We start from the raw sequence: 27,987 nt of genomic DNA on the forward strand, positions 1-27,987 counted from the left end.
TCACTTGAAACCAATGTTGGTTGAAAAGCTTTGAACTGCGCAGGCCAAAGTCAAGAGTAAAACTTTGTAAAGTTTGATTTGAATTTCTGACCTTTCATCCAGTAAATCCTGTTAGCTGTGTGGTTCCTGATAGAGGAGAAACATACAAAATTTGTGTGAAAGTGTGTGTGCTTTGTGTGTGTTTGTGCATGTATACAAGTGAGAGGTTTGTTTAAAGAGGAGAGAGAGTGAGAAAGAGAGAGAGAGAGTTCCCTGCCCTTTAGAAAACGGTGCACCCATTAATTCTGCCCGTCTGTCTGAGTTTAAAAGACGGTTTCAGCTGCCAGAGTTTCACTCTGGTGGGAGCCATCATGGAGAGAACTGTGGTGCAAATCACCCTCTTTGGGCTGCTGTTGGCTTTTGCCACCATGCAACAAAATAAGGTACGGTCATTAAACCTTGACCACAGAGCAACATCATTGCAAAGAAACTGAGTCTATTGAATACAGTATCTGATATTTTACTTACTAATGCTCCTCATCCTGTGTGGGACATAAGACCATAATGAGTTGCCTCCATTGTTCCTTTTCTATTGCATGTGATATTTTACCACAAAAGAAATTTTACTGTGTTGAAACTGATATGTTATTCTTGTATTTGAGGTTTTGTTATGTATGTCACAATATCTTTCTCTCTGTTGCAACACGCTAAATTATTCCTCTTTGATAAGTGTCACGAAGCACAGGTTTAAGGACCTGCTGGCTGTCTACCTGTAATTGTAGTTTTTCTGTGTGTGTGCGCACGTGTGCATGGACGATTGTCTTTCTATCTTTGAGAGAACCAATTTCAGCTGAAAACGAGCATTGTTATGACATTTGTGAGGACGTTTTGGCCAGTTCTCAAAAATAGCAATATGAGGGTCAAGACTTGGTTTTAATTTGATTTAGGTTCAGTTTAGGATTAGGGGTGGGTTTAGGCATTAAATTGTGATGGTAAAGTGTGAGGGAATGCGTGTATGTGTGTGTGTGTGGCTATAACTTAAGTCACTTTCATGGACGTCCATCAGTCTGGTGCAATTATCGACCATGTCCAAATATTGCTAAACAGTGTTTTTTGGGTCAGTGTTGAGATTACGGTTAGGTTAAGGTTAGGGTAAGGATTAGGGTTAGGCAAGTAGTGGTTATTGTTAAGGTACGCCTCCAGGAAATCAATGTGAATGCACACATGTAAATACCCCAAAAGTAACTTAAAAAACCTCTGTGTGTGTGGTTCCTGTGATGAAAAGTTTTTTAGAGTTAAGACTAAGTTTAAGGTTAAGATTGGGGTTAAGGCTAGGGTTAGGGGGATGAATGTAAGTCAGAGAATTGGGTGTTTCTGAAGTTAAACCAATGAGATTTCGCATTTGCCACCCACCAACTCTTTGTTTTTCACCATCATCTGATCTTTGGTCAGCTGGTTGTTAGCCAGTGATTTCAACCAAGTCTCTTTTTTAAATTGTGAAATATGGGTTGAGCATAGCTCAGCGGGTAGAGCACCCGCCCCATGTGTAGAGGCTACAGTCCTTGCTGCAGGCGACCCCGTTTCGAATCCCGCACCGAGCGGTCTTATCCTGCATGTCATTCCCCCTCTCTCTGCCTCCTGTTTCCTGTCTATCTCTACTAACCTGTCCATTAAAGGCAAAAAAATACTTTAAATTGTGAAATGTGCCTCTTGTATTTGCTCAGGACGACTGGGACATCTACAGCTTCCACATCAACTCTACAGTGAACAGTCGTTATGCCACCACTGTCATCACAAGCCGTATGGACGAGTCAAAGGAAATAGAATTTCAAGTCAGAAAACGCCTTCATCAGCAAATTCAGAATGTGAGTGTTAAAACAAACAAACAAACAATCAAACAACAAAAAAGAAAAGAACACAGAAATGATCTACACATAAAGAATTAAATACTGAAACATCAAGCAAATACATCATTGACTGCTCAAGAATTCGTGTATAAACAGACTTTTCCTCTGTCTTCTTTAGGTTTATAGATGGACGGTGTTGTGAAAACTAAGGAGCAGGCCCAGCAGCAGTATTCTGAGGCTGTGTCCCGTGGCGAAAGCGCTGGCCTTGTGAGGTATACAGGTCAATGGATCAGTTTGTTGCCAGAACTTATGCAGGTGTTTTTTATGTTGTGTTGCATGGACAAGGCTGTGGTCCTTCAGTATGGTGGATGATTAAAGGGATCAAAATGAGACAACATATTTCTGTTATTCAAAAGTATGTTTCAATGTTTGCTTTTTCTCTTATGAAACATAAATCATTAATTTATTTAATGAAATGCAAGGGTACCATTAATTTTGCCCTCATCTGTATTTGTGTTAGTCATAAGGCTTACCTTCAGTATCAAACTTAATTGTGTGACAATCTGATGAGTCTCCATGAACAGTAGAAGACAGAACCTCCTTCTTTAACATTGACCTGGTTTGTGTTGCCTTGGGAGCTCCTATCACCACACTCGCACTGCAAAGGAGAGACAACCTGCTGTAAGTCAAAGTTAGGTCAGAATCCTTATAGGTGAAACCTGAGTCTCTTTACCAAAGTGCTGTAAAGGTTTGTAATCTTTAGATCTTAGCCTGGCCTCAATTAAAAATTCTAGACCTCCCACTCGAGAGCTTTAAAAATGATGCAGTGCCCACATTTTGCCGCTTAGCAAGCTGTATTCTGACTCAGGACAAAACATTTTAACAGGTTGCAGCACAGTTTTACATAATCCTCTACAACCAGGGGATATTGCTGCTATGGCATGTGTACACGTGATATTCTGGGACACACTTGTGTGCTAGTGTGCAGTCAGACTCACAAGGAGAAACACTTGCACGGTCACACATTCATCCCTGTGGGGCACATTCAATTGGAAAACAAGAAAGCAGACAGGCTAAGTGGAGTCACACTCTTGTTTCCACAGCTGTGACACCAAACATTCATGTCCTTGAAGTTACATTGTACAACTACAGGAGGGGCAGCCGACCACTTCAGGGAGTGAATCAGTGAGTTTGCAGGTGACTCCAACTAACAACATGACGAACAGAGATGAAAGAGAGGAAGAAAAGACAGAGACGATGACACACCAATGAAGAAAACCAAGAAAATGATGTGGGTAAAGGGGGCATGAGACCACTGATAGCAGACGGTGTCTATTGGGGTCAAAAACAGGAGGAGTGCACCCTTTCCTGCCCTAGATCTCCCAATAGCGAATGAACATTTACATTTTTTCTTTTGCATTGAAATAATTGCACGATGTAAATAATCATAATTTATGTGATTATTTTCTTCTTTGAACTCTCTCAGGGTGGGGAAGTGAGAGAGTGTACCTCTCTCTACATCTCTGGCAAACACTGTCATTTTGCGCTCAAACGCCAAAACATCCTCCAGCATCTGCAGGGCTGTGCTTCCCTTTCCCTGGAGATTCTTATTCAGCCTGTTTAAGTGACTTGTCATATCCACCATGAAATAAAATTTTCCCAGCCAATCGAGGTCTCCCAGTTCGGGATAGCTGAGGCCTTTGTTGCCCAAGATGGTTTTAACATGTCCCAGACAAGCAGCCAAGCGTTTCAGCACGTCTCCCCTTGACAGCCACCGGACTCTGTTGTGCAGCAGGAGATCTGAATATGCGCTGTCGACTTCCTCTAATAATGAACGAAACTCTCGGTGGTTTAATCCGTTTGCAGTTATTTTGTTCACTATTTTAATAACGAGGTTCATCACTTCCACACACTCGGGGGGGAATGTTTGAGCGCACAGTGCTTCTTGGTGCAAGATGCAGTGAAACGTCATCAGCTCTCGATCCAGTGACTTTTGAAGTAAATTCACAAAGCCCTTCTGTGCTCCTCTCATACTGGGTGCCCCATCAGTAGACACGGACACCAGGTGAGTGGTGTTTATTTCTTTGGCTTTGAGACAATTCACAACAGCCTCACAAATGTCCTGTCCCCGTGTTTGGCCCTTTAGTGGTATAAGTTCAATCAGTTCTTCCTGCGGCCCATCAGAGTTCACATATCTGCATAACAGTGCTGTCTGCTCAATATCGTTGACATCACTTGACTCATCACAGGCAATTGAATATGCTTGAGCTGAATTTATGTCAATCAATCAATTTGCTTACTGGTGATGTTTGTTGCCATTTTAATGGTCCGGTCCTTGACGGTCTTTGCAGAGAGAGGCATATCTCTAATTTTCTGAACAATTTCTTCTTTGTTTTTGAAGTCGGAGAATAGATGCTCTGATATTTTTATAAATGACTCTTTCATGTATTCTCCGTCTGTGGACGGTTTCCCCCTCCTTACAATCTCCTGAGCTGCCACAAAACTAGCAGCTGTGGTTGAATTTGGAGCGGTCATCCACTTCTTGAAAGTGTGTTTGCTCAGCTCAACTTTCCGTAGCAGTTCTGAAATTGCTCTCTTTCGCTCATCTTCAGTTTGATATTTTTGTCCAAATGCTGAGTGCTTGCTTTGAAAATGTCTGTTACTTTTTTTGTTGTTTGATAAATTCTCACCACATATCAAGCACACAGGTAAGCCAGCGTTGTTGGCAGTGAAGGCAAATGAATCTGTCCAAGCAGGATTAAATTCTCTATTTTCTTCTGAAAATTTTCTTTTTTTAGATAAACTCATGGTTAACTCACCCACAAGGGTCGCACACTCAATAAGCTGTCTGTAGGCAAAGTAGGGGGCTAGTAGTCTGTGTGTGGCGCTGTTCAGTCTGTGTGTGGTGCTGTTGAACAGCTCTCGCGCACCATAAATGCTTTGTCATGTTGACAGTCAACGGGCCGGAACTAAGTTTCCGCCTTCATTTTCATGCCGGACATCAATAAAGACGGGATGTTATGAAGCCGGTTCCGGTGAGAGTTGCGAGCGCATTCATTCATTTGTAAGGAGAAATAAAAGTCACGTCTGTACAGCAACTATCTGTCACCGATATATAATAAAAATTTAAATTAAGAAATAAGAAAAAAAAATTTAATTTTCATGGGTGTTTTTTTTAGGCTTCTGAGTGAGTTTTTCACCAGCTTTAGCTTGGAGAAAGACCTCTCTACTGTTGCAGTGGACACTGGAATCGTGGCATATATTCTCATTTCCTCCAGTGCTGGGAAGATGTCATGTCCACTGTTGTCTCTTAGCGTTCTTAAGATCCCCTTCAGTGTGTCTTGGAAAGAAGCATGGAAAACTCTGAGCTCTGTCTTCAGCTTCTCTTCTTCTCCTCCATAGAATTCACACAGCGTGTGAATAGCTTCAGTAGAGTCACGAACCATGGCATCTTTACCTACCCAGTTGCTGGCCTTCGTCAAACTGTGGAGTGCACTGAGTACTTTGAAGGACTGTGTCTTCCCATCTCCCTTCAATCTCCTATGTAGTTCCTGAGAAAGAACATCAAGGAATGGATAGTACATCTTCACTCTGTAGTACTCTACTGATTTGAAGGAGTGGCTCTCTGTGGCTTCAGTAGAACTGTGTTTATACTTTGCAGGAACCTTCCTCTGCCTTTTCTTTCCCGGGGGGACTGTGGAGATGCTGATCCCAGAAGCCTCTGCCTTTTCTGTGGCATTCTTGAACAGTTTGGAAAACTGTTCTTCTGTTCTCAGATTGGACAAGGTATCCATCACTCCTCCAACAACACTATATGCCGTGGACAGGTCAATGCCCTCGTTCTGCAGTGCATCAGAGGCAAGTGCAGTGACATCAAAAACTGGTGTGGCTATTGCAAGGCACAGTAAGAACTCAAAGTCGATGGCATTAAGGTACATTCTTGCATCACCAGCAGCAGTATCTGGAGGCTCTTGGACTGTCAGATCAGTGAGGACCTTCACCACAGCATCCATCACCTTGTTGAGGGCCTTCAGGGCTTTCTCCCTACATGCCCAGCGTGTGTCAGAGAGCTTCTGTAGTTGAATGACACGTTCTCCAGGTTGCAGTCCTTTGTACTGACCACTCATATTGGCAGCGCCATCGTATCCTGTTTGAGAGTAATGAAACCCAACTCTTTTTCTTACCAACTTTCTTCTCTTTTACACTATCTAAATGTAGCTTGAGAACACTATCATATTGGCTGAACACTTTCACAAGTTCAAGGAAGTTGCCCTGGTTTGAGCTTGCAGAAGACTCGTCATCACCCTTGAGAACCTTTCCCTGTCGTGTGAGATATACAATTATGTCAATCAGTCTAGTCAAAATTTCCCTGCTTCTTTGTTTCTCTCGCTCTCTCATCGCCTTGCCTTGAATGTCTGATACATCAAGAGCTGCTTGTAATGCGCTCTTTTTGAAAGTGTTCCATCGCACCATGCTTGTTAAGTGGGTCTCTGAGTTTGCATGCTCTTGTAGTTTTTCAAGCCCTTTTCTCCAGTTGTTTAACCCAGCCACTCTCCAATCAGACTTGCTGTAAGACGACAGCTGAAGCAGAACATGCCATCCTTGTCTGGTGAGTATTCCAACCAGGGCCTAGTGTTATACCAGTTTCTTTGAAATGATCGTCCATCTGCATTTTTGGTACATCTGAGTACAAGTTGACATGGTCCTCTATCAACACACATTTTGACATAGCTGGCATTACATTTTAGATCAAAAGCTTGTTGGTGGGCAGGATCTGTAGGATACTTTAAGAGTGCAATATTCGATAAGACCTCTTCTCCTACATTACTTGTAGCTCCTTCAACTTCACCCTCATCTATGGTCAGCAGTAGTATCATCTGCTTCCCTTCCTGGGGACTCTTCCTCCCCAACATTTACCAGAATTTCTATGGCTTCCTCTGTGTCAGGAGTTGCATCTACAGCCTCTTTTCTCTCAGGTGTTCCTTCTACACTCTCCTCCTCTCTCTCAGGTGTTCATTCTACACTCTCCTCCTCTCTTTCAGGTGTAACACTTTCTGAGGTCTGTGCTCTTTCTTCAATTCTGGTGCTCGTACTAGATTTTAGCCATGCATTGAGAGGCCTGCTACCCTTAGCTGCTTCCTGGCGCTCCTTCTCCTTCCTTCTCTGTATCCATTCTTCTTTTGGCATTCTGCTGCAGGCATAATCAACATGAATCAAGTTTAAATACAGATGGTAATATTTCAAACACAGATAACCTACAGCTTATATCCAAGAATGCTGAAATTACTATGTTATTATTATTATTATTACTTTTTTGTTAGCCCATACATAGCAAAGTCACAATAAACGTTATATCTAAACCTCAGACCTGTACCTTAGTGAGGGAAATATGATCCGCCGTAAACACGGTGCATTTTATTTTGAAAATTAACCCAGTGTTTTATTTTGTATTTGGTACACTGTGCTGAATTGATGCGCCGTGCTCCCACGTCCGGCAAAAATAGACGTTGACACATTGACAAAAATAGAGCGTTTTTCTGAAATATTACCTAGTTAGTTATTAACTAGTTAGACCATAACTCACAGGTTCAAGTTGCTCCACTGTCACGTCTCCTCAACTGCTTCTCTCCCTCTCACTCACTCGCCGCTCTCTCTCTCTCTCTCCTCCTCTGGCGGCTCTGTGACCGAGCGGAGCCGCAACGGACAGAGGAGCAGCAGGCTCAACACACACAACAACCTGTATTACAAGGACATGGGTACGGTAGAATACCGTGGAGTTTTTGTACCTCCGGAATTTATTAATGTTATTTTTAAAAAAAACAAAAAAAAACACACACAGAGGGCACTTTTTAATACGAGGCAAAAAGGGGCTCAAGCACCCCTAGGGCCCAATGTGTGCACGGGCAAGGCTTGCCTTCAAACACCGCACTGCTGCTTCGTGGAGCAGTCCTCTCTTCTCTGTGGCGCTGCATCTAGAAGCTGCAGTTGATTGGCTGTCAGTTGTGCTGTGCAGCCAATCAGTGGGCGCTGTAGGCAGGACATTGTTACACAGCCAAGAGTGGTGACTTCAGGCAGAGAGAGACAGCTGCATAAGAGCCAAAGGAGCGCGTTTCCAACAGCCGCAGTGGATGAGGAGGACGTCCGGCACTGCTCTTCCTTGTAGGGACCTGCGGAAAAAAGGGACAAGGCTTTTCCACCTCAGGCCACCCCAGGCGAACCACTGGACGAGCAGGTTGTCGTGACCAAGGTTGTCCCCCATGGTCTCTGCAGCTCTCTCAGCCCCACGCCGGACGTAGCTGTCACCAATTATCCAAACATTCACTGGATGGAGAAAAAACATTATAAAGAGAAATGTATCAGATTATAAACTATAAAGACAAAGAGGAAATAACTTTTAATACATTAGCTCCACACAGTTAATTTATCTATAAATACATTATTCCCTTGAATTATATATAAGTAGTTAAGTTATTGTTAGTTAGTTAGTTATACAAGTAACTATCTAAGTAACTAACTAACAAGTAAATAATACTCACTTCGCCTTCCTTTAGCAGGTCCACATGCCATAGTGGTAGCAGTGATATTTTTTTCCTGAAAGATAAAGAAATAATTCCAATAGATCTGTTGTTTTTGACAATGAAATGAACAACACTTGCAAAAAATATCCTTACTGAAGTAATGTTACTTGGTGTGTACCAACTGCCCTTAACAGTATATGATAACAGTTAAAAACACAGAATGATAACGTTAGTTCAATAAGCTATTTTCTACGTGTGCTAACGTTAGCTCTGACAGCCAGCACGTCAATACAGGCAACAGTTAACATTAGCATTACACACGTAACTAACGTTACTCCTCTCTTAATATTTGATGATTATATACATGCATGCAATTAGGTATGTCACATTACTAAGCTACTTTAACACTTGGCTGTAAAGTTTACGAGTTTACCTCGAATTGTGATTTTCCCTCCATTTTCGGTGTGTGGGTTGCGGTGGGTCGGGTAGGCAGCATAGACATCAAGATAGATACAAGCGTGCTGAGTTGAATGGATCTCTATCAGTGAACTGTATAGAGATCCAGCCCTCACAGCCATAGGCTCGTAAACCTCCCCGTCCCGCCCATTGTCCCGCCCACACTTCCTGCCATGGTCCCGCCTCATGCCCATATAAGTAGAATCCGTGTTCTTTTTTTCCCAGCATGCACCTGAAATTTTCAAGATGGCGCCGCCCAGATTCGATACTATTGGCTTCCGAGCAGCAGTCCAAAAACCAATGGGTGACGTCACGGATGTTACGTCCATTTCTTATATACAGTCTATGGTTTCCAAATAAACTTAGTGTATCGGTTATCGGTGGAAAAAACGGCCGATGCCGATTACCATAAAAATGCCAAATATCGGCCATGCTGATTATTGGTTGATCCTTTGTTTTAAGTGCTTAACATTGTTTACCTTATCATGCTCCTCCACTGCCTTGCAGAACTCTGGGGATGGAGAGAAACCTGTTCCTAGTTCTCTAAACAGGGTGATGTATTGTCTCTGGGAAATTAGCTTTTTATAAGCTTTGGTTTTCCCCACCCCATGTATAGCGCTCACAGTGTCACATCCAGAGAATGCATGCAGACCATGCACATTTGTCTTCCACCAAGGGCAGAGGGGGAGCGGCCGGCTCGGCAGACCTGTTAGAGGCTAACATTTATGTGCTGCAGGGGGCTCAGGGGGAAACACCAGGAACATCCAGCAAGAAAGTTGTTATTGTTGTTGTATATCTGATTTTTTTTGTCCCCCACATAATTCTAATAAACAGTGTAATAAACTTATGTCATATGAGTTAAAGACAAAGTTTGGTTCTCAAATGTAATGTGCATAATGTCATTGTGTTTTCATGCTAATTTCTATTCTTTTTCTTCACAGATTCACAGCTGAAGGTCAAGATTCACATTGACATGACTATTCTTTTCTTATCGGACACCTTGCCTCTTTGTGAAATAAAGGTGCCTTTTCAAATCTTCTCTAGGCTCGTTTTATGTTTGTGACGTTGGTGAAGTGGCTGTAGCAGTCTCTGTGGTAGCCACAGTTAGCTGGAATAACAGCAGGTTCCTGAAGTTGAGGTTCACAGTTAACTTATTTAAAAGGACAATTAATGAACGCACACACATAATACATAAATAAATATATATTTATATATTTATTATTTTATTTATTGTCATTAGACAATAACTGCAATGACGTCATGCATGTCGGACCCCGAGCATAGCTGCCCGCTCGGTTTGCCAGAACCGATAACTCAGACAAAGTTACCGATAAACAAAAAATGTGAAAGAGGTAAGAGTGCCAACAATTTTTGTTTGATTTGTTGAAAAATTAAGATGTACACAGAAAATTAGGTCCTCCCTCGGTGGGGATCGTCTAAATACACGTAATCAGTGTTGCCAACTCCTCAGTAAGGAAAGTAGCTATTGGCTGGCCTAAAAGCCGCTAGAAGTCGCTAAATGACGTCATCGCCTAATTTGCATAATTACCATTTGCATGTTATTGTAATGGACGCTGTAGGAGAGAGAAATAACATCTTGGGAGAGACAAAAAGTGAGTTAAAAAACCCTAAATATGTTAAGAACTACAAATGAGCTTTCTTATGTTGATTCTTGGCTTGTTTGTATTAAATGTAAATCAATTTTGTTCTGTATTGTTAAATGTTAGAATATCAAATTGAATCAAAAGACTGTTATGCAGGGTGGATGCGGAGGGGTTTGGGGTGTGGGTCTCCTCTCTGCTCTGACTGCAGCTGTGTGAGGCTACTGTGAACCTGACCACCTGTGAGTGCTTTGGGACAGGGGAGGGGCTCACGGCAGCACCCACTACTCGTTGAGGACAGTAACGATATGTGCTTCCACTTCAGAGTCTCCAATAACACCAGAAAAAGTCGCTAGATTTGTCGCTAGTCGCTTTTGAGGAAAAAAGTCGCTATGAGTGTTTGGAAAGTCGCCAGATTTAGCGAGAAAGTCGCCAAGTTGGCAACACTGCACGTAATCTCCCCTTAGCCCACCGCCTAGACATCTCGATCCGCAATCAAATTCTGCTGCCAACCGCAATGATGACCCGCCCTACTCTGCCTCGGATTGGCTCTGACCTGGAGACAGTAGTGACCAATCAGAAAGGAGGGAGGGTTGCGGGGCCGTCTATTCAATGCCCGTCCCCTTTGTGCCAAAACTCAGCAAAGGCGAGCGAGTAGAAGGCTGAGTGACAGCAGGTGCGCAGAGAGTGGCCGCGGCGCGCAGAGAATGAGCCCGAGCGTGTACGCAGAGACTGTGAGCATGCAGAGAGTGACGGCGAGCGCGCAGAGAGTGGTCTTTATGCGCGCGGATTTTGGCACTGAAATGACGCCATACTTAACGTTCTGGAAAGCCTGCTGACAGATAGGGTGCCACACATATTTGACACTGGTTTTTAACAAATCAGTGAGGGGGGCAACCACAGAAGAAAAGTTCTTACAGAACCTGCGGTAGTACCCTACCATTCCTAAGAACCGCATTAGCTCTTTTGTTGTTGGTGTGGAAAATTTCTCCACAACCAACACCTTTGCCTGCACTGGCCTGACCTGGCCCTGTCCCACAACATGTCTGAGATATGTTACTGTTGCACGAGCTATTTCGCATTTTGCTAGATTAACGGTCAGGTTTGCCACAGCCAAATATTCAAATAACTGATGAATGTGCAAGACATGACTGGTCCAGCTGTCACTGTTAATAACTACATCTTCTAAATAGAGATTTGGTTCAACAACATGCGAGTAGTACGGCTTCAACAAATTGACATGGCAAAGCTGTGAGTTATTCCTTCGCTCTGGAGTAGAAACAAAATAGTTCTCCTCTGAGATCTGCTTCAGCACTGTGTGAGGACCTGTGAACCTGGCCTGAAAAGGTGAACCAACAATTAGTAGAAGTGCCAGCACTTGATTGCCAGGACTGAATTGACGCCGCTCAGCCCGTTGATCATAAATATACTTCATCTTCCCCTGAGCTTTAGCCAGCTTCTCTTTTGCCAGTTCCCCTGAAACATACAGCCTATGCCTGAACAAATTCACATGGTCAATCAGGTTTTGTGGAGGTTCACTACTCTTAAAATTGTCCCTCAATACTGCCAACGGACCATGAACAGAATGTGCAAACACCAAGTCATTGCGACTAAAACCAGTACTCTCCTAGGGTTACCTCCCCAATCCGTGCCCAACTCAGTGCAAAATGCATGCAGCAGTGACTTCAGCGTCTGATGAAAACTCTCCAGTGCCCCCTGGCTTTGTGCATGATAGGCTGACGACTGAGAGTGCTTAACCTGAAGCTGTTTTAACACTTGAGCAAACAAATGTGAAGAAAAGTTTGAACCCTGATCACTTTGGACAACCCTGGGTATGCCAAAGATGGAAATAAATTGTGAGAGTGCTCTAACCACAGACCTGGTTGTGATTGACCGCAGGGGATACGCAGCTGGATACCTGGTGGCTTGACACATGACAGTAAGTAGATACTTAGCTCCAGACCTAGAAGGAGGCAGAGGTCCAACACAGTCAATGATAACATGCTCAAAAGGCTCACCAACGGCAGGTATTGGGTGCAAGGGGGCAGGCTTAATAACCTGGTTTGGTTTGCCATTTATTTGACAGGTGTGGCAAGACCTTATGTACTCTGACACATCCTTTTTCAGCTGAGGCCAAAAGAAGTAGCGTAGAATGTGGTCATATGCCTTCGTCTGGATATCCCAAACAAAACATCTAACCCAAACTTCGATGAGCCCCCAATTTGTCATGGCCGACTCAAAACCACAACAAATAATGGGAGATGACACAAGAAATTAAAGCAAGGAAATCATAATTTATTTTGACTAACCCAAAACCAACATATCAAAGAATGGTATGAGGTGTGGCAGTCAGTAAATCAGTAATGTTCGTGTGTATGCATGCTTGTCAAAATAGCGAGTGGTGTTGTAAGGTGGAAACAGAAGCAAATAAACAAATAAGCAAAAATAAGGAGCGTGGAGAGTAGAGAGCAGAGTTCCCCCTTTGTCCTCTCTCACTCTCATTCCAGAGCTAGTGAAGTGTGCTCTTATAGTGCTGGGAACACCGGGACCTGTGTTCCCAGCAACTAACGACGACCCAACACCTCCTGCTGGGAATCTGCAATACAAAAAAGACAGACAACCAGCCCAACAGCCACAACAGGCATGGGCGTCACATCCGCTTCCATGTTTGCACAGTGTGACCCTATTTTGATTTAAATTGAATATTTGTTTGAAAGGCAGAATATCTTCCATGACATGTCGAGGTTTTTCCTCTCTCTGTATAACATCGCAGCTATTTTCATCCTGCTTTACACAGTGACTCCTGTCTTAGATCTATTTGATGCTTGCAATGAAAGCTACGTGTATGATTGCTTTTGCCTGCTGTACCACCCCCACCCCCGCCTCCCACCTAATCCTAACCTGATCAGAAGTACTCTTTCACAAAAGCTTTTTCCTACATTGAATATTGTTCACTTGAAACCAATATTGGTTGAAAAGCTCTCAAAGTGGGCAGGCCAAAGTCAAGAGTAAAACTTTGTAAAGTTTGATTTGAATTTCTGACCTTTCATCTAGTCATTTCTGTTAGCTGTGTGGTTCCTGATAGAGGAGAAACATACAAAATGTGTGTGAAAGTGTGTGTGCTTTGTGTGTGTTTGTGCACGTATACAAGTGAGAGGTTTGTTTAAAGAGGAGAGGGAGAGAGAGAAAGAGAGAGAGAGAGAGAGAGAGAGAGAGTTCCCTGCCCTTTAGAAAACGGTGCACCCATTAATTCTGCCTCTGTCTGTGTCAGTTTAAAAGACGGTTTCAGCTGCCAGAGTTTCACTCTGGTGGGAGCCATCATGGAGAGAGCTGTGGTGCAAATCACCCTCTTTGGGCTGCTGTTGGCTTTTGTTACCACACAACCAAACAAGGTAAGGTCACTAAACCTTGACCACAGAGCAACATCATTGCAAAGAAAGTGAGTCTACTGTATACAGTATCTGATATTTTACTTACTAATGCTCCTCATCCTGTGTGGGACATAAGACCATAACGAGCAATTTGACATTTTACTGTGTTGAACAGTTAACTGATATGTTATTCTTGTGTTTGAGGTTTTGTTATGTATGTCAAAATATCTTTCTCTCAGTTGCATCACACTGAACTCTGCCTCTTTGATAAGCATCACGAAGCACGAGTTTAAGGACCTGCTGGCTGTCTACCTGTAATTGTTGTTTTTCTGTGTGTGTGTGTGTGTGTCTGTGTTTGTGTGCATACATAATTGTCTTTTTATCTTTGAGAGAACCAATTTCAGCTGAAAACGAGCATTGTGATGACATTTGTGAGGACGTTTTGGCCAGTCCTCAAAACTTCAAAGAGCAATATGAGGGTTAGACTTGGTTTTAATTTGATTTAGGTTCAGTTTAAGGATGGGTTTAGGCATTAAGTTGTGATGGTAAAGCGCGAGGGAATGCATAATGCCAATAAGTGTTCTCACAAGGATATAAAGACAAACGTGTGTGTGTGTATGTGTGTGTGGCTATAACTTAAGTCACTTCCATGGACATCCATCAGTCTGGTGCAATTAGAGACCATGTCCAAATATTGCTAAACAGCGTTTTTTGGGTTGAGATTACGGTTAGGTTAAGGTTAGGGTAAGGATTAGGGTTAGGCAAGTAGTGGTTATTGTTAAAGTAAGCCTCCAGGAAATCTATGTGAATGCACACATGTAAATACCCCAAAAGTAACTTAAAAAACCTCTGTGTGTGTGGTTCCTGTGACGAAAATGTTTGAGTTAAGAGTGGGTTTGAGGTTAAGATTGGGGTTAAGGTTAGGGGGATGAATGTAAATCAATGTCATGTCCTCCTAAAACAAAAAACAAGTTTGTGTGTGCGCATGTTTATGCCATGAAAGTAGGCTGTGGGTGTTTACGTATGTGCAAAGTCATATGCAATATGTGAACACTGGGTGAAAAATAAAGAGAACTGGGTGTTTCTGAAGTTAAACCAATGAGATTTCGCATTTGCCACCCACCAACTCTTTGTTTTTCACCATCATCTGATCTTTGGTCAGCTGGTTGTTAGCCAGAGATTTCAACCAAGTCTCTTTTTTAAATTGTGAAATGTGCCTCTTGTATTTGCTCAGGACGACTGGGACATCTACAGCTTCCACATCAACTCTACAGTGAACAGTCGTTATGCCACCACTGTCATCACAAGCCGCGTGGCCAATCGTATGGACGAGTCAAAGGAAATAGAATTTCAAGTCCGAATTCCCAAAAACGCCTTCATCAGCAAATTCAGAATGTGAGTGTTAAAAGAAACAAACAAACAAACAACAACAAAAAACAAAAAAAACAGAAATGATCTACACATAAAGAATTAAATACTGAAACATCAACCAAATACATCATTGGCTGCTCAAGAATTTGTGTATAAACAGATTTTTCCTCTGTCTTCTTTAGGTTTATAGATGGCCAGGTGTATGACGGTGTTGTGAAAACTAAGGAGCAGGCCCAGCAGCAGTACTCTGAGGCTGTGTCCCGTGGCCAAAGCGCTGGCCTTGTGAGGTATACAGATCAATGGATCACTTTGTTGCCAAAACTTATGCAGGTGTTTTTTATGTTGTGTTGCATGGACAAGGCTGTGGTCCTTCAGTATGGTGGATGATTAAAGGGATCAAAATGAGACAACATTTTCTGTTATTCAAAAGTATGTTTCAATTTTTTCTTTTTTTCTCATGAAACACAGGATAATATCTCCATGCATCTAATTGTCCTTGAAATGTTCTTAGAAAGAAAAATCAGTCTTTCACTAAGGCCCGGACCTGTGATAAGGGGTCACAATAAACATTGTGTCATTAAGGGATCACAAGCCGAGAAGGGTGGGAAGTTGGGAACCACTCCTTTAATGCAATGATTTCTGACTCTGTTGCAGCTCTGTAGGGAGGACCCTTGAGGAATTCAAGACCTCTGTGACTGTGGCTGCTCACAAAAAGGTGACCTTTGAACTCACTTATGAGGAACTGCTGAAGCGCAGGCTTGGCAAGTATGAGCTGCAAATCCATGCTCGACCCATGCAGCCTGTCAAAGACTTCAAGGTGCGTCTTTCCTGTTGGCATCTACTCAGTGATTATTGAGGCTAACATTGGTGTTAGTAATCCACCACTGTCAGAGCTTTTAGCCATTTCATTTTATTCTCAATGCCAGGTCGATGTGTACATTCATGAGAAAGCTGGCATAAGTTTCCTGGAGGTTAAAGGAGGACTAAGTACCAATGCCCTGGCTAATGCTATCACCAAAACACATACAGACAAACAGGTAAATCTTGAAGCAATAAGCGTTTAACTCAATGGCTATTCAACTGTTAAACTGTATGTACATACTCATTTCATACTTATTTTCAAAATTAGATCAATTTGTTTTATACATTCCTTTGTGTTGTTTGTTCATATTGCGATTTGTTTTGGTTTTATTCTGTCATATACTACACGTAACACACATGCAATCATTCACAACACTCAAAGAAAAGCAAAAAGCAAAAACACAAATTAAATCCAGCATTGAACATGGATATGCAGACACAAACGATTTAAAATAAACAAACTATAAGCATATGCATAAAATGTTTTTTTAAAAAGTAAATGTTGATATAACTTATTTACATAGATGTCCAACTGATGATCATTATTCATATTTATCTACTGTGTATATGTAAACTGTAGAAATACTTTGGTTGTACTGGTGTACATTTCTCTGTACTGGTACTTAAATAAAGCTGAATCTACTACAAAACCCCTTCACTGATTTCAATGTCTATGAAGAGACTATAACAGTTCATCCCATTTCCAGGCATGGGTATATTTCTACCCAACGGAGGATCAACAAAAAACATGTGACCACTGTGGAGAGGAGGGTATGAATGGAGATCTGGTTATTGTTTATGATGTCAACAGGGACGCCTCAATTGGGGACATCCAGGTACAGCAAGAGTTAATTCAACTTTGAATGGTCTAATGGCACATAAATATCTGTTAACGCAAAAAAAACCCAAAAAAAAACTCTTTTCTAACTATCAAACTTTCTTCTAACTCCTTCCAAGACGTCAGATGGATATTTTGTTCATCACTTTGCTCCATCAAGTCTTTCCCGCATACCAAAGAATTTTGTCTTTCTTATTGATAAAAGTGGCTCCATGAACGGCAAAAAAATAGAACAGGTACAGTATTTGATTGATGTGAGTTTATGGCAGATTGCTACTGTATACAATATCATGTTTAATTGTTTTCAGTTTGTTTATGATGACCATAATTTACATTTAAAGACAATTTAATTAAGATGTCATGATCTATATATAATTTAATAGTTTATTTTTTTAAATAAACTGAAAACTTGAATAAAAGTTCTAAAGAGTGAATAATGTTTTTGCTCAGACCCGAACAGCATTAATCCGCATCTTGAATGACCTGGCAGAAGATGACTACTTTGGCCTTATCACTTTTGATGGCAACATTTTTCACTGGAAACGAGAACTTGTTCAGGCCAGCAAGAAAAACGTGGATAGCGCCAAGGATTTTGCACGGAATATTCAAAGTGGAGGATGTGAGGTTTTTCACTGATTATTGTGGTAAAAGATTTGGACATTTGACAGCATAATTGAAGTAAGTTTTTTCTTTCCCCCACCTCAGCTACTGACATTAATGGGGCAGTGCTGCAAGGAGCACACATGCTGAATGTACATCCCAGAGAGGGTGCAGCATCTATCCTTATACTTCTGACTGATGGAGATCCAACCGCAGGTTACAATAAAACGCACATGCATATATACAATTGCAGAAATACCAGCAATAACTTATCACAACATATAAATCAAATAAATCATATAAGCGAATGTTTTAGCTCAACAGGCCAACCTCAACTTGTGTCATTGCAGGGGTGACAAATCTCAGACAAATACTATCAAATGTAAAGGAGGCCATAGCAGAAAAATTCCCACTCTACTGTCTTGGTTTTGGTTTTGATGTAAATTTTGAGTTCCTCGAGAAGATGTCACTACAGAACAATGGTGCAGCACGAAGGATTTATCAGGACTCTGATGCTGATTTGCAGCTGACGGTATTTTTAATCACTTGCACTTGCCTCACAATATAAATATTTTTTAAACCATGTGATTGACTTAATTTGCATAAATGGATCAAGGTTGGCTGTGGAGAGATTAAACATTGATTGTGTCTGTATGTCAACAGGGTTTCTATGAAGAGGTGGCCACTCCTCTGCTAACCGATGTGACAATGATCTATACTGGTGGGACCAATCTAACCCAGACTAACTTCAGCCAGTATTATAATGGCTCTGAGATTGTGGTGGCTGGTCAGATCCTTCACAATGACATTGACACCTTTTCTCCACAAGTTGTGGCTATTTCGGTGAGGATCCTTTGTCACTGCACATCAGCTGTAATGTTCTGAAAAGGTTTGTGATACACTGTCCCTGTGTACATAGTCATGAATAATTTGTGCAATGCTAGAGTAAAAGAAGGCTGACGTTTTCTGAGACGAACACCACTGTGGAATCCACTGGAACAGTTTCTGATAGCCATATCCAGAGGGTCTGGGCCTACCTCACAGTCAAACAGCTCCTGGATAAACAGTAAGTTTGATGTCAAAACTTTAAAGTTCAAGTCATTATTGTATATATTATACAATATCTGTTTCAAATGATCATTTATTTACAAATGCGGAATGTAATCAAGTAGTGTACTGTAAATACATTTTCTCAAATACTCACGTGCATTATGAGATACCTATTCTTCCACTACATTTTAGAGGAAAATATTTTACTTTTTATTTCATTTCATTTATTCAACAGCTAAAGTTACTTACTAATAGGTAACAATTTTCCTGGTTGAAATTTTACATGAAATAATTCAGCATATAAATTACCCTACATTGTTAAATATTAAACCAGTAGCTCCCAACTTTGTCCTGTGATCCCTTACCAAAAAATCAGTTGAGTCTCCTTATCATGTCTCAGATGTCTTGTCACATGGTTTCATTGCAATAATGATAATAATAATAATAATAATAATAATAATAATAATAATAATGATAATCATCATCATCATCATTATGAATTAGACAAAGATTAGATTAGACAAACAGACTTTGTTTCATTTTGTGACCCTTTGGAGGGTTCCAACTCCCAGCTTGGGAACCACTGGACAAAATTAGCTAACTATATGTAACGTGGTTGAAACTAGCTCCACCTCAATCAGCTAAAAGAGTAACATGCTGTTTACACACTGATGCATCAGTACTAATAGTGTACTTCACATTTATTTAATAAATCAATCATAGAGGATATTCTGCAAAACAAGTACTTTCACTTTAAATACTTCAAGTAAATTTAGCTGATAATACTTCTAATACTTCTGTATACTTCTTAAGTACTTTTACTGAGAGGGGATTTTAAATGCAGGACTTTAAACTTATAATAGACTATTCTCAACATTGAAGTTTTACTTTTACTTAAAGGTTCTATATGTAACTCTTAATAAGCTATTCACATTGATAAATAAATAAATATATATATATATATACATATATATAAATATATATATATATTTGAAGGCCATTAGCCATTGCAAGTGGTCAGTCCTGACTGTGAAGTGGAGGCCCCCGAGGTAACATTTGAAGTGTCGGATGGCACTGACCACAGCGAGTGGTCAGTGCCAGTGTCTCTCGCAGGCCCTGCCATCGCAGGGAGGGACCATTACCTGCAATAGTCTCACGCAATGCGCAAGCTCAAGAGCATACAAGCTTTTGATGTCGTTATTGAGAAGGAATGTCTGGTTTCTACATATGAAACCTTTAAGTAAATGATCTGACTACTTTTTCCACCAAAGTGTATCTACATAAGTAGTGTACAGCAATCCACTGCAATTGTCAAATTATAGAGTAACATCCTCCATTCTATGTAGAACATGTGGACTCCACTGTGTGAAGTGGACCGTGTCGATACAACCAAAAGATGTGATGTTGATGTGATGGGTAGCAGTGCTCTGATAGTACATTGTTAGTACATTGTGATATTGATATATTATTGAACAGGCTGCAATTATCTGGAGCAGAGGAGGAGGAGGTGAGAAAAGAAGCCTTGGCGCTGTCCTTCAAGTACAGCTTTGTGACCCCACTCACATCCATGGTGGTCACAAAGCCTCCAGGGGAGAACACAGAGGTGCTTCATAAACCGAAGGAAGGTCAACAACAAGGAATAGAACAACTAAGTATGCTTCAACCGAGGAGAACTGCTAAAACCTCTTCAAGTGAGCAACACCAATGTGAAAAAACAAAGTATTGATATTTAATACTTTCTATTCTGGTAAACACTAATTTAGTATCAGTTGGACATAAACATATATGTATAAAATGCAGTTAATTAATCAACAATTGTTAATTGAACTAATAATTAATAATACATTGTTTGGTGCTATGGTACCAAACGATTGTTATAGAATAGAAAGTAGAATGATGAAGCTGCTCTGGGTACAGACATGCTGTTAAGACCCAACAGTACAAGCTAATTCACACTTAATCAGTGTTTTAAAATGAGCACCTTCATTTTATATCATCTTTCTGTTTTTAATAGCAGCTGATTCTAATGCCAGATATGCGATTCTGTACACATCTGCATGATTCTGATATGACTACATTTATTTTATGTGGTGCTCCCTCATGAGTACAGTTTCTTCTCGTTCTTCATAATACAATACATTTTACATTATATTGAGAAAACACCCCAACAGAAAATCAGTCAATGTTTTTGATTCATAAATGTATTACATATTGATATTAGTGGCTCCTCTGCATGTATGGCATAGACATGGCAGAATGGGGTTGATCTGCCTCTGATTGGCTTACCCTGATATTCTTACTCTAACCCTCACTCCAGATGCCTAATCCTAACCATTATTTTATCTGTTGATATTTGTTTTTGCACGACATCACAGGCATTGCTAAGGAGTAACACAAAAGTAATGTAACTAGTAGTGTAATTACTTTCCATAGGGAGTAATTAAGTAACGTAACTCATTACTTTTTAAACAAGTAACGAGTAATGTGTAATATATTACATTTCTTGAGTAACTTCCCCAACACTGCTCAACACATATTAACTGTTTTCTCTGTGTGTATCTCACTGACAGTTGAGTCTCTCCGCGTGTCCGAATGCACAGATTTGATTGCCTGATTAGTGTCATGTGAGAAGATTGGCTATGCACAGTGGTCTTTGGGTTCCGTTTTTACCGTAATAGTTGGAGAAACTGTGCCCATTAAAATAGAAACGCTCGGGCAACATTTAACAGTCCTCAAGAGGTCCGGGTCCGGGTCTGGACCCAGCATGAGGAGAAAGTTATGGTTTAGATTTAGTTTTTTTTTTAGACTTTTCTTTTTAGTTACACTACAACATGTTGTTAGCTTTGCCAGTGACAAAAAGTCTCAGTTGGAGAGGCTTGTCACATTCTCTTTGGGGTTGGATTCATTTACATTTGAAATGAAATTAAACTTTTTAAATACATTTTCTAAGGTTGCCTCCATTTTTTTTTACGTAAGGATAACCAATTCTGAAGTGTATGACTACCAACCCCACAAGTGCACAACACATATTTGACCGTCCACATCTTTTGAACAGAATAACCTTAAGAACAGTAAGGCCTCTCCAGCTAAGACTGCAGTAACTTGATAATTGTAGTTACTGGAGGTCATTTAGAGGCTTCTTCTGTGTATTTCTGCATTTTAGAGTAGCTATAGTTGTGACCAATTTATAGTTTTACAAAAAAAACACAATATATATGTGTCATATAATAACAAATGTTTAATATTTAAATGTGACTTTTAATTTTCCAGGTCCGAGAAGAATAGGACTTACAGGTAAACATTTTTTGTTTTTGTCTTGTGCCAATTCTGATCTGTCCTCCAGTCCTACCTCAAACTTGAGGCTTCCATTTTGTTGTCTGTAGAGTTGTAATAGCATAAAACAATTCCTTACTCACATTTCCTGAGACACCCAAGTTGGTAGAAACGTGGCTCAGGTAAAGGTCATTTAACAAATGTATTTATGACAAAGGACATACACACAGGACATAACAAATTGCCTTGTTTGCATGATATGCATATGCAGGAAGTGTGTAATGGTTATAAATTATTCTAAATTGAATTTAAAAAACATTAAAAGTTTCAAAAATGTATTACACTTCTATGTGGTGTTCATTTCTTTTCAGTCATATTTTAAAATCTTATTTTATTATATAAATACAGGGCTTAAAAAGACTAATCAGATCAATGCAAATCACAACCAAAAAATAACATAAAAACTCAAAGAGACACACCTTGGGGCATTACAGTTAATTATTTCTATACAAATTAACAACTGTATCTGTAACTGTATTTCATGCCTTTCTCTTTCTCTTGTAGGGAGTGCTGGTCTTCCAGGTGGCTATGGTACGTAGATTATGTTTACATCTACACTGTTCTGACATGATTATACTACAAATTCTTCTTAGCAGTTGTGCCAAGAAGACAGAGAACAGTTTGTCCTACTATACATAACATTACTATACCTACTGGCAAAGAGGAAACTGAGCCTGAGGGCAAAGCTGTCCTTTGCAAGTTGATCTCTATTACATTAAATCCTTTATTCAACCCAAATGTACTCACAATGAAACTGTCTTTTATATAGTTTTCCCACTATCACAAATACATGTGTCAACATTTTGAACTAGTTTTCTTTTTTATTAGGAGATTCAAAATTCTAATCTCATATTTTCTTTTTTTCATGAATGCAAAGCACTTGTGTAATACCAGCTAAGACTGCAGTAACTTGGTAATTATAGTTACTGGAGGTCATTTAGAGGCTTCTACTGTGTATTTCTGCATTTTATGGTAGCTATAGTTGTGACCAATTTATATTTTTACAAAAAAACCACAATATGCAAATGTTAGATAGTAACAAATGTTAAATCATTAAATGTGACTTTTAATTTTCCAGATCACATTACAATGGGTGCAGGTAAACATTTTTTGTTTTTGTCTTATGCCAATTCTGATCTGTCCTCCAGTCCTACCTCAAACTTGAGGCTTCCATTTTGTTGTCTGTAGAGTTGTAATAGCATAAAACTATTCCTTACTCACATTTCCTGAAACTAAGTATGCTTCAACCGAGGAGAACTGCTAAAACCTCTTCAAGTGAGCAACACCAATGTGAAAAAACAAAGTATTGATATTTAATACTTCTTTCTATTCTTGTAAACACTAATTTAGTATCAGTTGGACATAAACATATATGTATAAAATGCAGTTAATTAATCAACAATTGTTAATTGAACTAATAATTAATAATACATTGTTTGGTGCTATGGTACCAAACGATTGTTATAGAATAGAAAGTAGAATGATGAAGCTGCTCTGGGTACAGACATGCTGTTAAGACCCAACAGTACAAGCTAATTCACACATAATCAGTGTTTTAAAATGAGCACCTTCATTTTATATCATCTCTCTGTTTTTAATAGCAGCTGATTCTAATGCCAGATATGAGATTCTGTACACATCTGCATGATTCTGATATGACTACATTTATTTTATGTGGTGCTCCCTCATGAGTACAGTTTCTTCTCGTTCTTCATAATACAATACATTTTACATTATATTGAGAAAACACCCCAACAGAAAATCAGTCAATGTTTTTGATTCATAAATGTATTACATATTGATATTAGTGGCTCCTCTGCATGTATGGCATAGACATGGCAGAATGGGGTTGATCTGCCTCTGATTGGCTTACCCTGATATTCTTACTCTAACCCTCACTCCAGATGCCTAATCCTAACCATTATTTTATCTGTTGATATTTGTTTTTGCACGACATCACAGGCATTGCTAAGGAGTAACACAAAAGTAATGTAACTAGTAGTGTAATTACTTTCCATAGGGAGTAATTAAGTAACGTAACTCATTACTTTTTAAACAAGTAACGAGTAATGTGTAATATATTACATTTCTTGAGTAACTTCCCCAACACTGCTCAACACATATTAACTGTTTTCTCTGTGTGTATCTCACTGACAGTTGAGTCTCTCCGCGTGTCCGAATGCACGGATTTGATTGCCTGATCAGTGTCATGTGAGAAGATTGGCTATGCACAGTGGTCTTTGGGTTCCGTTTTTACCATAATAGTTGGAGAAACTGTGCCCATTAAAATAGAAACGCTCGGGCAACATTTAACAGTCCTCAACAGGTCCGGGTCCGGGTCTGGACCCAGCATGAGGAGAAAGTTATGGTTTAGATTTAGTTTTTTTTTTAGACTTTTCTTTTTAGTTACACTACAACATGTTGTTAGCTTTGCCAGTGACAAAAAGTCTCAGTTGGAGAGGCTTGTCACATTCTCTTTGGGGTTGGATTCATTTACATTTGAAATGAAATTAAACTTTTTAAATACATTTTCTAAGGTTGCCTCCATTTTTTTTTACGTAAGGATAACCAATTCTGAAGTGTATGACTACCAACCCCACAAGTGCACAACACATATTTGACCGTCCACATCTTTTGAACAGAATAACCTTAAGAACAGTAAGGCCTCTCCAGCTAAGACTGCAGTAACTTGATAATTGTAGTTACTGGAGGTCATTTAGAGGCTTCTTCTGTGTATTTCTGCATTTTAGAGTAGCTATAGTTGTGACCAATTTATAGTTTTACAAAAAAAAACACAATATATATGTGTCATATAATAACAAATGTTTAATATTTAAATGTGACTTTTAATTTTCCAGCTCCGAGAAGAATAGGACTTGCAGGTAAACATTTTTTGTTTTTGTCTTGTGCCAATTCTGATCTGTCCTCCAGTCCTACCTCTAAATTGAGGCTTCCATTTTGTTGTCTGTAGAGTTGTAATAGCATAAAACAATTCCTTACTCACATTTCCTGAGACACCCAAGTTGTTAGAAACGTGGCTCAGGTAAAGGTCATTTAACAAATGTATTTATGACAAAGGACATACACACAGGACATAACAAATTGCCTTGTTTGCATGATATGCATATGCAGGAAGTGTGTAATGGTTATAAATTATTCTAAATTGAATTTAAAAAACATTAAAAGTTTCAAAAATGTATTACACTTCTATGTGGTGTACATTTCTTGCAGTCATATTTTAAAATCTTATTTTATTATATAAATACAGGGCTTAAAAAGACTAATCAGATCAATGCAAATCACAACCAAAAAATAACATAAAAACTCAAAGAGACACACCTTGGGGCATTACAGTTAATTATTTCTATACAAATTAACAACTGTATCTGTAACTGTATTTCATGCCTTTCTCTTTCTCTTGTAGGGAGTGCTGGTCCTCCAGGTGGCAATGGTACGTAGATTATGTTTACATCTACACTGTTCTGATATGATTATACTACAAATTCTTCTTAGCAGTTGTGCCAAGAAGACAGAGAACAGTTTGTCCTACTATACATAACATTACTATACCTACTGGCAAAGAGGAAACTGAGCCTGAGGGCAAAGCTCTCCTTCTGCATTTTACGGTAGCTATAGTTGTGACCAATTTATATTTTTACAAAAAGATCACAATATACAAATGTTAGATAATAACAAATGTTAAATCATTAAATGTGACTTTTAATTTTCCAGGTCAGACTAGAATGGATCTAGGTAAACATTTTTTGTTTTTCTGATTCTGATCTGTCCTTCTAATTGTATAATTATGGTACCAATCACCCACAGTCAACTAAAAAGCAGTGAGTGCATGCCAACACCTGATCTCTGAAAAATCAATAGAACGTTCTTGCATCTGCTTCATAATACAATGAAAGATAATCAGTTATAGATTAATATATTAGCAGCATGTCTACAAAAATATAGACATGAAATATCAAAATCAACTACAAAATGAAAAATAAATTCCAACAGGTGGAATATCTGTTTAGACTGAAATGAATGAGGCAACTGAGACAAAAAAAGAAAAAGCCTCCATATCATGTTTATTGAGTACTTGAAAAATCACAAAGTGCTATTGAATCTTAATTTCCACCAGAAAGACTTCTTGGTCCCTTCAAATTTCAACCACATTTTAAAAGCATTTTTAGTTGTTGTTGGTTGTTTAGTTAAGACATAAACAAACATTAGTTTCTGTGTTAGATTCAGCCTGTGGTGAAGATTCAGGTAACGTGTTTAGTGGTTTGTTTTGAAGTTGAGCTCAGGTGTCAGAATATGGCTGTTAATTCATGTAAAGTCAATTAAATCACTAAAATGAATGTATGTGTGTATGGATTTGTGTTGTTTTAACCAAGAAGCCCTCCCTTGACATTGGTTATGATCCTACAGACGGAGCAATGCCAACTAGTCGGCTAATGAGACCTGGTAGAGTATTGCACATACAGTATATTATTCATGGTAGAAATAGATAGATACATTCTGTTGGTGTAATTCACTAAAATTAATGTATGTGTGTATGGATTTGTGTTGTTTTAACCAAGAAGCCCTCCCTTGACATTGGTTATGATCCTACAGGCGGAGCAATGCGAAATAGTCGGCCAAGAATACCTGGTAAAGTATTGCACATACAGTATATTATTCATGGTAGAAATAGATGGATACATTCTGTTGGTGTAATTCACTAAAATGAATGTATGTGTGTATGGATTTGTGTAGATTTATTTTTAGTTCCTCAGCCTTCCTATGACATTGGTTATGATGATCCTACGGATTATTCTTTGTTGAAAGTCATGCGTACTATTGAGCGAGGAGCTGGCGAGGAGCAAAAAACACCTGGTAGAGTATTGCACATGCAGTATATTATTCATGGTAGAAATAGATAGAATTCTGTTGCATAAGAAAAAGTTACAAAATAATGCAAAAAGTTTAGTAGGCCATTACAATGTAAAAATATAAGTTGGCTTTTCCTTATCATGTAAGCATGTAAAATTCTTAAAATAAAGCCTGACTAAACAGACATCATATAATGCACACATAATGTATTCACATACAGTAAGTGTAAAGTATTTTGTGCACCACTGTAAAAGGCTTCATGCAGGTTACTTTATTTAAAAGTAACTTCTTTTACTGTTACCACTGTGTCTTCATCATGGAAGCTTTGTGGAATGAAAGAAACCTTTTGCAATATACCAGCTTTTTGATCAGTTTTTTTTTACTTTGTCAGCCATTATAGCATTAGTTCATGACACATATACAGTACTAGACTACGTTTCTCTCTGTCCTGATTCCCCTCATATAAGTAATTACTAGTTAGTTGGTGAGTTTCGTTTTAAATATCACAATGCAAACATAAACAATAACTTAAATGGTCAAATTAAAACACCAGATCCGTTTTAAGCCTATATCATGAAAGTTGATGTTTACTGATTACCACCATATGAAATCCGAGATTTGGACTGAATATTCATTATAGTTTTGATCTGATGCATCTTCAGTTTGGTTGAATTGTAGCTGAAAGAAGTGTTTTCATCTGTTTTGTGACTTAACCTGTCTCTATGTTCTTCTTTAGTTCCTTTTCTCCACAGGTTTTTGATTAAAACCGAGAATCAGTCTCTTCCACTATGTTTTGATATCAAGGGAGATGTCCGCCTTAAACTACTTCACCATCCCAGTGGGGGTCAGTAATGTTCCTCTTTGTGCCATCACTACACCTTTAAACAGCCTAATCAGTATTTTGCCTTTTTGCTTTCCATGTGTTATGAGAATATTTCGTCATACTTTCTCTTCAAAATCTTTGTGTCATTCACCCAGTGTGTATCAGCCTAAATTTATCCTCCAGTTTGAACTGTGGTGTTAAGTTGCCTCTCTTTTGCTCCAGAGCTGATTGTGAATGGAAAGCTTCAAAAGGACAACGGAGGCTTCAAAAGGATTGTCATCCATCTTGACATTTTCACGTCTATTGATGTTGACACCCATAGAATCACTGTGAAAGACTTAGGTGGAGTGAGGCATCACACAGGGATAGATCTCATCACAGTTGGAAGGTGATTTTGCATTGTAATGGCAGGAAATATGCTTAGATGATAATGAGTGATGGGGTCAGGCTCTCTGAGATGCAGGGGTGAA

At 39.5% G+C, this 27,987-nt stretch overlaps 1 protein-coding gene and 1 long non-coding RNA gene across 7 annotated transcripts in view; one reads left to right on the forward strand and one right to left on the reverse strand.

The window, feature by feature from the left end:
- On the reverse strand, window positions 1–15,000 carry LOC128355990 (uncharacterized). The gene is made up of 2 exons (XR_008321149.1): window positions 13,946–15,000; window positions 1–616 (listed from the first exon to the last, which is right to left on the reverse strand). It is a non-coding gene; the product is annotated as an uncharacterized LOC128355990 (long non-coding RNA).
- Window positions 13,634–27,987, forward strand: part of LOC128355985 (inter-alpha-trypsin inhibitor heavy chain H3-like) — a 15,434-nt gene continuing 1,080 nt past the window's right edge. The window contains exons 1-24 of one of the 6 annotated variants that reach the window (XM_053316391.1): window positions 13,634–13,793; window positions 15,007–15,167; window positions 15,326–15,430; window positions 15,798–15,960; window positions 16,070–16,180; window positions 16,712–16,840; window positions 16,962–17,078; window positions 17,293–17,461; window positions 17,548–17,658; window positions 17,793–17,974; window positions 18,106–18,285; window positions 18,387–18,508; window positions 19,969–20,183; window positions 21,763–21,786; window positions 22,330–22,356; window positions 22,904–22,924; window positions 24,684–24,707; window positions 25,250–25,276; window positions 25,558–25,578; window positions 26,251–26,286; window positions 26,437–26,472; window positions 26,578–26,697; window positions 27,431–27,538; window positions 27,740–27,905. In XM_053316391.1, coding sequence (XP_053172366.1) covers window positions 13,722–13,793; window positions 15,007–15,167; window positions 15,326–15,430; window positions 15,798–15,960; window positions 16,070–16,180; window positions 16,712–16,840; window positions 16,962–17,078; window positions 17,293–17,461; window positions 17,548–17,658; window positions 17,793–17,974; window positions 18,106–18,285; window positions 18,387–18,508; window positions 19,969–20,183; window positions 21,763–21,786; window positions 22,330–22,356; window positions 22,904–22,924; window positions 24,684–24,707; window positions 25,250–25,276; window positions 25,558–25,578; window positions 26,251–26,286; window positions 26,437–26,472; window positions 26,578–26,697; window positions 27,431–27,538; window positions 27,740–27,905 — 2,447 coding nt within the window. In that variant the 5' untranslated portion in view covers window positions 13,634–13,721. The remainder of the gene's footprint in view (window positions 13,794–15,006; window positions 15,168–15,325; window positions 15,431–15,797; window positions 15,961–16,069; window positions 16,181–16,711; window positions 16,841–16,961; window positions 17,079–17,292; window positions 17,462–17,547; window positions 17,659–17,792; window positions 17,975–18,105; window positions 18,286–18,386; window positions 18,509–19,968; window positions 20,184–21,762; window positions 21,787–22,329; window positions 22,357–22,903; window positions 22,925–24,683; window positions 24,708–25,249; window positions 25,277–25,557; window positions 25,579–26,250; window positions 26,287–26,436; window positions 26,473–26,577; window positions 26,698–27,430; window positions 27,539–27,739; window positions 27,906–27,987) is intronic. The other 5 variants (XM_053316395.1, XM_053316392.1, XM_053316393.1 and 2 more) reach the window with 5 other exon arrangements.

This window comes from Scomber japonicus, chromosome 3, assembly GCF_027409825.1.
Source record: "Scomber japonicus isolate fScoJap1 chromosome 3, fScoJap1.pri, whole genome shotgun sequence".
Taxonomy (NCBI): Eukaryota; Metazoa; Chordata; class Actinopteri; order Scombriformes; family Scombridae; genus Scomber; species Scomber japonicus.